The 12,301-nt window shown below is 45.8% G+C and overlaps 1 protein-coding gene across 1 annotated transcript in view; it reads left to right on the plus strand.

Moving 5' to 3' along the window:
• The window catches only part of SHROOM4 (shroom family member 4), a 62,783-nt gene that overhangs the window by 28,805 nt on the left and 21,677 nt on the right, over positions 1–12,301 (plus strand). The window contains exon 2 of the mRNA XM_018576951.1: positions 5,796–5,947. Within this exon, the coding sequence (XP_018432453.1) occupies positions 5,796–5,947 (152 nt within the window). The remainder of the gene's footprint in view (positions 1–5,795; positions 5,948–12,301) is intronic.

The following is a 12,301-nucleotide window of genomic DNA, read 5'->3' on the forward strand; positions in this document are numbered from 1 at the left end:
GAGCAACCTTGGCAGATGTCTGCCGTTCTTGTTCAGACTTTCAAATGGCTAACCGCGTTTAGGGGCTGCAAAGGTTGAGTTACAATTTCAGATCTGAAAGAAGAGATAGTAGTGCTACCTAAAAAAAAATCTACTGGCCTCTTGTCTTGGCAGAACGGTATAATAGGTGGCCAGGACCCCTCATGCAGATGTCTTTGTGGACAGTTTACCGACCCCTGATGTTAGGAATGCGTGCATACAGTATGAACTGCTGTCCTCCTTGGCATTTATCATTGTGGCCTCAGCATATTATGAAGTGCTGTAATGTCAGTGCTGCAGAGAACTTCTGTTGAAGACATGGACAGCCCCAGTTGATCCATGGGAGGTGATGTATCCAACATACAGTTAGTGCAGAAGAATAGTTGGCCATCAAAAAAAGAGTCAATAACTAGGGGATACTTCTGAAATGAGGGCAACTTGTCACTTTTATGTAGAACAAGTTCAGTGCTGCAGAAGACTTCTGCTGAGGACAATGATCACCCTAGATGTTCAGTGCTGCAGAAGAAGACTTCTACTGAGGACGTTGATTACCATAGATTCTAGGGTGATCAATGTCCTCAGTAGAAGTCGTCTTCTGCAGCACTGAACATCTAGGGTGATCAATGGCCTTAGTAGAAGTCTTCTGTAGCACTGAACATCTAGGGCCTAGACTTCTACTGAGGCCGTTGATCACCCTCGATGTTCAACGCTGCAGAAGACTACTTCTACTGAGGACATTGATCACCCTAGATCAGGAGTGCCCACAATTATTTGTGTTAAGATCTACTTTTCAAATGACGAGCTACATGAGATCTACCAACGAAAAAAACCCTCCCTCGCTCTCCATCTCCTGGCTGTCTCTGCTTGCTCTCTCTTCTAGCTGTCTCTCCTTGCTCATCCTCCTGGCTGTCTCTCTTCTCTCTTCTGGCTGTCTTTCCTCTCTCTCTCTCTCTCCTGGATGTCATTCTTTGTTTTCTCTCCTGGCTGTCTCTCTTCACTCTCTTGGCTGTCTCTCCTCTCTCTCTCTTTCCTGGCTGTCTCTCCCCGCTCTCTCTCCTGACTCACCTTGCTGTATTTTGCAAACAGTGCAGTGCAACAGGCTGTGTAAACTAATATTCTTTGATGTAATACATAGCACTTCAAACACCAGTATCCACCAGAAAGGTGTCAGGGAGCTTGGCTCAGCAGACTCAGGCTAATAGGTAATTATGTATGCACAGCTAAATAAATATGCCAACATGGAATAAAGGGGCCGCCATTCACACCCTTTGTGATCTAACAGCATCAGCTTTGAGAGCTACTGGTAGATCACTTGTAAACCGGTGTGCTGCGCTTGGTTTTGTGATGCGTGCTATATTTAATCTTTAAATTATGTGATGTTTGTAATACCACAGACTAAAAACAGTGCAAGTGATCGGATCCTACTTGCAACTATATGCAATCCAAAAGTGCATATGTGCATGAATGTTAATAATTATACGTGTCATATAAATATGGTAAAAGTACGGATGTAAATACTAGATAGTTAAATGTGAACCAAATAAATTAATGATGCATTTATGTGCCATAAAGTGAAAATACAGTTGTGGATACTAAATAGTTAAATGTAAAAATAGATCAATCTAACAATCAACAACATTTAACTAAGTGAATAAATACAGGTGGAAAAAATAAAAAGTGTAAAAGTGTGTACACGAGGGTTGTAACACCAATAGTCTATTTTCTACCAAACGGTATTAAAAATCCAATGTCTTTTGTTTATAATTCTATTGATACATCCGCAAAATAGAAAAAGGAAACCTTCTCTGTTAGTTTCTCTGTCCTCTCCTGCCGTCAGGCTACACTTCCTCTCATCGGCGATAATTAGACAACCTCCAAGGCTGGAGAGCACTCCGGAGGGATCAGCCAGAAAGCCGAGGGGGGGACCGACCAAAGGAGAGAAGACAGGATTTAAGTGCAGATGCAAAATGCTTTATTTACCAAGTAGTTAAAAATGATTGTACTTACAGACTTCCATAGGTACAACAACATAAGCAACTTATATATAGCCTCTCTCCAGGGTGTCAGTGGGGAAACAGCACACTCCTTTTACGCGTTTCGTCGTGAAGACTTACCTTTTTGATAAAGTCTTACAAACATCACATAATTTAAAGATTAAATATAGCACGCATCACAAAACCAAGCGCAGCACACCGGTTTACAATTGATCACCTTGATAGATATTGCTGCAGCTGGATTTTTTGATCATATTTTTTTATTTCCTTGTATTTTGGTTTTTTGATTTCTGCCATATATCCTAGCGCAACTACCTTGGTCACCATACTGGTAGATCACGATCTACCTAATGGGCACCCCTGCCCTAGATGTTCAGTGCTGCAGAAGATGACTTCTACTGAGGACAACGATCACCCTAGATGTTCAGTGCTGCAGAAGAAGACTGCTACTGAGGACATTGATCACCCTAGATGTTCAATGGATGGCAATGTATCTAACATAGAAGACTAGTTGGCCATCAAATAAAAGTCTCCATAACTAGGGGAACCCTTATGGAATGATGGTGACCCATTGAGAAGGCTTATCCTTTATTTAGGAAGCCCATAGGGAAAACGCGATCCACATCTAGAGCTGCTGTGCAGAATAGTTGGAGGACCGGGGTGTAAGCCTGTCTCAATCCTTTCACCATCGAAATTCTTTTCAGGTCTCAGGGAAGATCTGCTGAAATTAGTTACTTGGGAGGGAAAATGACCCTCTTACAGTGGTGGTCAGAATTCTACGCTTACTGATCTCTAAAAAGATCTCCAGTGTCATGCCAATGGTTCTGCCATGTGACATTGGCCCTGGAACTACGCAGGCACCATCAGATGAGAGCCACAGCTCAAGGAACCCCAAGCAACCTCTGCAGGAACCCTGGATGAGAATTCAGCTCCCATGTCTAAGAAGTGGTTACCTGCATTATGGAATTTTTGTGGTTCTTGAGTTGAGAGACACTTTAAAATGTATTTAATACATTGCAGCTTCCCAATTCTTCAATGTGGTGGCTCCATTCGTGTTTTTCATTCCTCCCGTGTGCTCTCTTTTTCTAAGGTGGTCACAAATAAACCGTATCATACAATCGATCATTTTAGTGTGTTGAAAATGATTAAAATTACCCTTCAATCAATAAATTTAGTAAGCTCTCAATTGCTTTTGACTCTGGCAAGTCCATCGCCATTTAATTGATGATCGATCGCTGGTACCAATCGCTATTTGTATGGCCACCATTAGGTGTAGCCTTTGGGGTGACTCCTAAATCTTCAGACCCTGCTGAGCAAAGACTAAGACTTGTTCGGTGTTCTGCTGCCTTTACTGGCTCCATCAAGATCTATAGGAAGGTAGAGTGGATCCGTTATCTATAACTTGGTCAGTTTCTTCCCGTTGCATTTTTTTTTTCATTGTCGCATTTTTTGTCCATAACGTTTACCGAACAAGATTTGCAGCTCACCACCAGGTGGCACTCTGATCTAAATCTTCCACCATGCTGAAAATCCCAACGTTGACAAATCTGTAGGCTGGCCTAATAGCACTTCAGCTTTGCAAGCCAATGACCCATAGGCAAGACTGAAGACCTGCTCAAGTAGCCTTTGCTGCAGACATTGAGGGCTTGTACACGCACGTACCATCACTTAACCACTTGCTGGCCGGAGCAATTTCTTCCTATTTGCACACGCATGATAACTTTGAATTTTATGGCTAGAATACAGCTTCAAACCCCCAAGCAATGATATATTTTGTGACAGTAGAGGCCCCGTAGAATAGAAACATTTGTGCCATATTTGTGCAAATTTAAATCAAACCGGTATTTTTAGGCTAAAGTACACTAGAATGACATTTTAGTGCACAGAAACAGAATATAATACCTAATTTTTTGGTAAAATATAAAAGATGGGGTCAAGCCGGGTAAAGAAATACCAAACATGTGGAGCCTTAAAATTGCATGCGTCCGTGAAACCGCAAAAAAAATACAATACCCCAAATTTCCCATAGGAGACGATTTTAAAAGCTTTTACTGCTCAACAGTTTAATGTAACCAGTAATTGATGGGCCTAGAATTGTTGCAGCCATATGTAACATGTGCAGCGCAATTTTTCGATTTTGCATGTAGACGCACCCCATGCATGTTTGCGCGTGTATGCGGGGGGCGGGGGACTTGAAACGTTTTTTTTTGGTTGCATTTTTTTACATTTTTTTTCTTTTATGTTCTGTATGCAACTAGACCCTGGTGTAGGTCCCCTGACATGACCCGCAACTAGACCCCGGTGTAGGTCCCCCTGACCCGCAACTAGACCCCGGTGTAGGTCCCCCTGACCCGCAACTAGACCCCGGTGTAGGTCCCCCTGACCCGCAACTAGACCCCGGTGTAGGTCCCCCTGACCCGCGTTAGGCATGAGCATGCCAAGGGACAAATCCATAGTTAAGAGGTGAGCGCAGGACCGTGGATCAAGTGAGTTATAAAGATGTATCTGACCCCTTAGACCAGGGATGGCCAAACTGCGGCCCTCCAGCTGTGGTTGAACTACAAATCCCATGAGGCTTTGCAAGATTCTCGCAGCCACAGACATGACTCCCGGAGAGAGATGCATCATGGGATTTGTAGTTTCACCACAGCTGGAGGGCCAGAGTTTGGCCATCCCTGCCTTAGACAAAATGGGCAATCCTCACAGAGCAGGGGTAGCCCCACTACAAGGGTACGTTTTTGATTTTTCTGCCGTTCTTTTTGTAATAAAAATGAACAGGGCGGACTCTATGGACCCCTTGGACCTTTTCTGTCGTTGCCCATCTGTGTTGCTAAATGTTATGGCTGATTGTTCATTTTAATATATAAAGGGTCTTCAGCATGAATGTATTCCATGAAATAACTATTTTTAACATTGCACCTGATCTTGGGAAGCGTATGTAAGACGGGCCGACAAATGCACACTATTCGGGAGGCCGCCACCTCCTAAAGTGTTCTCCTGCCTACTACACAAAAGTACAGTACAGCGCCTACACTTTGCTTACAGACTGATAGGAAACCACTCGAAATACAAGGGAAGAACGCAAACAGGTTTTTTTTTATTTATCCTTGGCAATGGTTTATCAGCACTGGGTCTAGACAAACACAAGTCATTTGAAGTCTTCTCAAACAAACATCTTGGTATTGTACAGACTGTTCCGTGGACACCGTCCAATAGATGTCTCATCATGAGTTGCATTATATCTTTCTGCCCATATTTCACACTGATGTGTAATAGTCCAGCAAACGCCTCGAGGTGGGTAAAGTGGATCACCGGCCAGCATTTCATTTATCAGCAGTACTGCCCCCCTCCCCCAACCCCTTCCCTGTTCAATGCAAGCTATTTTATCATTTTATAACTGTTCCATTTTAAAGAACTATAAAACTGCATCATGTCTGCCCTGATTTACTTCCTCTTAAAGTTCTCTGGATGGACGGGCAACACTGGCTCTCAACCTGTTGATGCGGGTAGTGTAGAGGGCAATGGGGGGGCGGGATAGAGAGATGATACATAGTAATGTATTGGATACACCAGAGTCCATAGAGAGATGATACATAGTAATGTATTGGATACACCGGAGTCCATAGAGAGATGATACATAGTAATGTATTGGATAGACCGGAGTCCATAGAGAGATGATACATAGTAATGTGATGACAAGAAGGAAAACGATCATATGTAATAAATAATAAGGAATTTGAATCCTGTTTTACCAAACGTGATTTTTTTCTTCATCTCCGGCAGATTGAAGATGGCGGCAAAGCAGAGAAAAGTGAGAAGATGGAAGTGGGGGATGAACTGGTGAATATTAATGGTACTCCTCTATATGGATCGCGGCAAGAAGCTTTAATCCTGATCAAAGGATCCTACAAAATCCTCAAAATGATCGTCCGGAGGTAATTGACTTTCTCAATGTTGTTGTTAAATATTCACCATCTCCAATTCCTGTATTCAATGTGATCTGTACAAATATACACCGATCAGCCATAACATTGTGACCACTAGTGTGTATCAGGCAGGAAGTGAACATTTTGTCCCTGAGGTTGATGTGTTGGAAGCAGAAATAATGTAAAAAGTGTGAGGATTTGAGGGACTTTGACAAGAACCAAATTGTGATTCTAGACGGCTGGGTCAGAACAACTCCAAAACTGCAGCTCTTGTGAGATGTTCCCGGTCTGCAGTGGTCAAGACCGACAAAGTGCTCCAAGGAAGGAAAACCGGTGACAGGGTCATGGGTGGCCAAGGCTCATTCATATACATAGGGAGGGAAGTCTGGCCCGTGTAGTCCGATCCAATAGAAGAGATACTGGAGATCAAATTGCTGATAAAGTGAATGTTGGTTCTGGTAGAAAGTTGCATCGCAGGTTGTTGTGTATGGGGCTGCATAGCTGTAGGTCAGGGTGCCCATGCTGACCCGTGTCCACCGCCAGAAGCGCCTACAATGGGCACAGGAGCATCCGAACTGGAGCACGGAGCAATTCAAGAAGGTGGCCTGGTCTGATGGATCATCATGTGGATGGCCGGGTGCGTGTGTGTCACTTACCTGGGGAAGAGATGGCACCAGAATGCACTATGGGAAGAAGGCAAGCCGGTGGAGGCAGTTTGATGCTTTAGGCAATGTTCTGCTGGGAAACATCGGGTCCGGCCATTCATGTGGATATTACTCCGACGGGTACCACCGACCTAAACACTGTTACTGACCATGTACACCCCTTCATGGAACCGGTATTCCCTGATGGCAGTGGCCTCTTCCAGCAGGATAATGCTCCCTGCCACACTGCAAAAATGGTTGAAGAATGGTTTGAGGAACACAACAATGAGTTTGAGGTGATGACTTGGCCCCCAGATTCTCCAGATCTCAATCCAATCGATCATATGTGGGATGTGCTGGAAGAACAAGTCCGATCCATGGAGGCCAAACAACTTACAGGGCTTTAAGGATCTGCTGCTTACAGCCTGGTGCCAGATACCACAGCATACCTTCAGAGGTCTAGTGGAGTCCATGCCTGGACGGGTCAGGAAAAGGGGGACCTACTCAATATTAGGGGGGTCATCATGTTATGGCTGATCGGTGTATAAATCATGCAGCTGCCTTTTTTTTCTGCCTCTGTATTTTGGGGGCATAGTGTAGGAAAGGTTTCTGGCTTATCTAGGAATTGGGGGGAGGTTGAGGATAAAGGAGGTCCTTTAGAAAGCAGCAATGTAGCTGCACCACGGAATGGCTGCTTAAAACTGAACTCTGGACTTCCCTTTTAGTTTTGAACAGTTGTACTGGCTCCTCCACTGGACTCAAAATTGCTTCTGCTGATCTGCTGAGTAACCTCTGGGAGGAGGGAGCTTAACTGCTGAGTCACTACTGGGAGGGGGTAGCAGGGTGAGCTTAACTGCTGAGCCACTGAAGGGAGGCGAAGTGGTAATTTGCTAGTTGTCAGGAATATGTAAATACTTGACAGTGCACCTATAATGTGGGAAATGTGGAGGCCGTCATTCCTGATCTCCTGCAACTGCTGGTCTCCTCTGGTGTCAACAGTCAGTCCTGGCCCTGAACACAGATGCAGCAAAATTCCAACTCCTGATCAGTGAAAGTACTAAAGGCATGTAAATTCCCTGGCCAAAAATCCCCTTTGGCCCTGTCCTCCCTGATCAACCTCTCTGGGCCCTGTCCTCCCTGATCAACCTCTCTGGGCCCTGTCCTCTCTGATCAACCTCTCTGGGCCCTGTCCTCTCTGATCAACCTCTCTGGGCCCTGTCCTCCCTGATCAACCTCTCTGGGCCCTGTCCTCTCTGATCAACCTCTCTGGGCCCTGTCCTCCCTGATCAACCTCTCTGGGCCCTGTCCTCCCTGATCAACCTCTCTGGGCCCTGTCCTCTCTGATCAACCTCTCTGGGCCCTGTCCTCCCTGATCAACCTCTCTGGGCCCTGTCTTCCCTGATCAACCTCTCTGGGCCCTGTCCTCTCTGATCAACCCCTCTGGGCCCTGTCCTCTCTGATCAACCCCTCTGGGCCCTGTCCTCTCTGATCAACCCCTCTGGGCCCTGTCCTCTCTGATCAACCCCTCTGGGCCCTGTGCTCTGAGACACCTTGCTTGTCCTCTGTACCGTTGGGCTCCTGTAAACAGCTAATCAAGAAAATGAAAAGTTGGCTCGTACAATGCTGGGGGCTATAAAAAGATCGCTGAATGCTTCCTGCTTGCAATTTCCTTGATCTGGAATGCCATTAACACATGGAATTTAGGGGGGTGTAAAAGTCAAACCAAGGTCTGGAACACACAGAAAATCCTTGATAGGACTGCTCATAGTCTGAGTGTGCAAAGTTGAAGCCTCACAAAGGCTGAAGAGCTTACAATCTATTAGGGTATAAGGGTGATCATCCCCATTTCCTGCACCGTCACAGCTCAGATCACCCCCAATTCCTGCACCTTCAAACTTCAGATCCCAACCCCTGCAAATTTACCCCTCAGGTCACCCCAATTCCTGCACCCTTCACCCCCTCGGATCAGACCCCAATTCCTGCACCTTCACCCCTCGGATCAGACCCCAATTCCTGCACCTTTACCCCTCGGATCACCCCAATTCCTGCACCTTCAACCCTCGGATCAGACCCCAATTCCTGCACCTTCAACCCTCGGATCAGCCCCAAATTCCTGCACCTTCAACCCTCGGATCAGCCCCAAATTCCTGCACGTTCACCCCTCGGATCAGCCCCAAATTCCTGCACGTTCACCCCTTGGATCAGACCCCAATTCCTGCGCCTTCACACCTTGGATCAGACCCCAATTCTTACACCTTCACATCTCAGATCAGACCCCAATTCTTACACCTTCACATCTCAGATCAGACCCCAATTCCTGCACCTATAGAGGGTAGCTGGATGTATTAATGTCTGCAGCCAAAGGTGCGCCCACAATGGTACTGGTAGAAGTTTGGGTACTTGAACATCAGGGATGCCAGACGGGCCTCTCCAAAACATCATGGAGGTTTGTGGGCCTTAGGGTTAGATAGAATAGCTGGGTTTGGTATTGGGCAGCAGTGTTGAGTTTGTAGGGAGCAGGAGCACACTGGTGGATCCCCAGAGTACCAGCCCAAAACTGTAATGATCTTTTGGGTTACATTGCATGCCCTCCTTGCCACGTGCGCCTTAAGTTGCCTATCCCTGGTATCGTGTTTTTTTTTGGGTTTTTTTTTCGCCCCCCCAATCCCTCAAATCCTGTAGGTGTCACAATCCGGTATATTATTCCCCAGGTTCTTCTCTCCTCCTCGCTCTGCCTGTATAAATAAACACTGTATTGTTTTGTAGCACCGTCACACTTCCTGCCCGCCTGGATAATTGGCGAAAGATTTCCTATGCTGGGCCAGAGGAGGGGGGGAAGCCGAGGAATGCGGTCCCACAAAATAATATACATGGAGAGGGGAAATAAACAGAATGAATGGCTCACGTTCTGAGGTCCTCACGAAAATCCCTCAGGAGGGGAAAGTTGCAGCTTGTTGACTGCAGAGATGGGGGTTACCTAGGTACAGTATGGAGCTGGACATGTTGAGGGAAGAGATGTCACAGAAGGCTTGGAAGGTACGTGGGTTTGGAAGGTACGTGGGTGTGGAAGGTACGTGGGTTTGGAAGGTACGTGGGTTTGGAAGGTACGTGGGTCTGGAAGGTACGTGGGTCTGGAAGGTACGTGGGTCTGGAAGGTACGTGGGTCTGGAAGGTACGTGGGTTTGGAAGGTATGTAGGCTCGGGAAGGTATGGGAGATATAAGAGCCACCCGGGAAAGTCTGGAGTTCGGCATCTGGCATCCATGAGCATTGATCAAACTGAGTTCATTTGGCTCAAAGCTAAACTCAGGGATGAGCAGATATTGTCATGTGTGTGTGTCCTCCTCCTGGACTCTTGGAGAGCTTTGTGTATTTCTTCTAGATCTGTGCAGGAATCCCGCGTGAGACTTGTACTCGCAGTATCCCCCCCCCCCCCGGCAATGCCTTCATCTGCTTTTCTCTCCAGAAGGACGGCACCATTTTTGTTCAGGCATCATCCGGGGTCTCCATCTACTTCCTGGACTAAGATGACACAATCATGTCAAACCTGATACCTGTGCAGTCCTTGGCTGTTCAGAAATGTTCAACACAGATCAGTCCCTGCTGCCCCGTCACTTTCAGATTGCTACAATGTTGCAGTCTGATCACTGGGGGAGAGGAGACTGAGGAAATGCTTCCTCCTGCCTGAAGCAGACTGATCACTGGGGGAGGGGAGACTGAGGAAATGCTTCCTCCTGCCTGCAGCAGACTGATCACTGTGGGAGTGGAGACTGAGGAAATGCTTCCTCCTCCCTGCAGCAGACTGAAGATGTCATCTCAGCCTAAGCAATAGATTGGAGCTCAATGACTTGGGGCACTGCGACTGTGTTCTGGGACTGTCGGGGTCCTCCAGAAGGAGCGGAGTCTTTGCCCCGTTCTTCGGACCCATATAAGCTCCTCTCCGTCCTCCGCCTCCAGCCTTCAACCTGCCGCTCGCTCAGCCTCCTCTCTCTCTCTGTTCTTATCTCGGCTCTTCCTTTGTTTCCTCTGCCCTTCCTGAAAGGTTGAGGAATGTCGGGGAGGGGTCGTCCTGCAGCGTCACTGTGTAATTGGGGAGCCACCTTTTCACCGAGGTCACATCTTCAGCATCCCTCTGCGTCCAGCACGGCGGCGGCGGTGCACCTCTCTCTCTCTCTCTCTCTCTCTCTCTCTCTCTCCTCCTCTCTCCTCCCCGAATCACTGGAAAAATCCTCTCATTTTCCTCTTGTAAAAATTCTTCTTCTCCGTCAGCCGCAGATGTCGCTCCCTCTCGTTATGAGCTCTTTACTCTGAAATCCTTTGCCGCTAATTTTCCCCATCCCGTTGGCACTGGGATCGGATTCTGACACCGCCGATGCCCCTCTCGTGCCGGGTAAGTGGGGTACGTCTGTGGGGTAGCCGTTGTTTTGGTCCGGGACGGCAGGTGAAGTCAGTAAAAGCTTAATTTTGTTTTTTCCTGTCGGTGTTCTTAGTTGTAGAACGTGAAGAATAGACACCTGCAGCAGCTTGTTCAAGACGATTATATATTATCATTTGTAATGTATTTATTAAATCTTAAGATCTGGACTGTGTTTAATTTGCTTTACATTTATGATCAGCAGATGCCATCCATCATCTGTCAGCTCCTCACCTAAGCATCCTGTCATTCATCATTTTGCTGCCCAGCTGCTTTCTCTGTTGCCTCCATGCAGATGCTGCTCCTCCTTTCAGACGTGTTGTTGGCTTTACCATGTGATCCTTTTATTATCTGGCTTTTTGTGTTGCCCTTGACAAGTTCGGCTCACCCCTGTACACCCTCCCCCCCTTCCCTATGGACCAATTTTTACATTTCTGCTATGGACCGGTTTATGTAGCCAGTTAAGATGATGACGTAATGCATGTCGCATTATTTTATTTATAGGACAAGCAAGGCGTTCATTAGGTGAGTTTGTCTTCCAGAAATTATTTTATTTTTTGAGCAATTTATAGAAGGAAAAAAAAAGGGCACACTGTACACCCCTATGAACTAGGACATTTGTTATATTTCTGTTATGGGCCCATTCCTTCCTCAACTTAAGATGACAAAGTAATACAACGTTTTCTGTAGGGCTTGTTCACATAATGTCCAGACCAGAACAGTTTGTTCCCGGACCAAAAAAGCATCCCAATGTATCCCTATGTTATTTGCAGGCTCTGTTCACACCAGCGCAGTCCATTCCAGACCAGATTTAAAAAAAACTTTACTGCTTGTTTAATTTTCTCTGGTCTGGAACTGTGCGTATGTATGTATGCATGTTTGATGCTTTTCCAGTGCGGAAACGCATCAAACATACATACATACATACATACATACATACATACATACATACATACGCACTGGACTGCAACTGAAAGGCCATTTGAAGCTAAACAAAAAAAAACAAACACTCTATCAGCAAAGTCTTAGTAAAATCTCGGGTAAAAAGCAATGCACCGTGTTCCAGATCTGTTCTGGAAAACGGTGTGAACCTGGCCTTATTGTCTTTTTAAAAAAATGGCTTTATTTTTTATGCAATCCATAGACAAAATTTACACACATAAAAAAAATCATCGTTTTCCGGTTTTGATCAGTTACAAAAAAAAAAGTTACTGTAGCTTAAAAGTATACATTTTTAATTCTATTTTTAAAAAAAATAACACTAAAATTAGGATTCTGGTACAAAAATGTGTATGTATGTGTGTGT

The sequence above is a fragment of the Nanorana parkeri genome, unplaced genomic scaffold, assembly GCF_000935625.1.
Source record: "Nanorana parkeri isolate BGI_ZX_2015 unplaced genomic scaffold, ASM93562v1 scaffold81, whole genome shotgun sequence".
NCBI lineage: Eukaryota > Metazoa > Chordata > Amphibia > Anura > Dicroglossidae > Nanorana > Nanorana parkeri.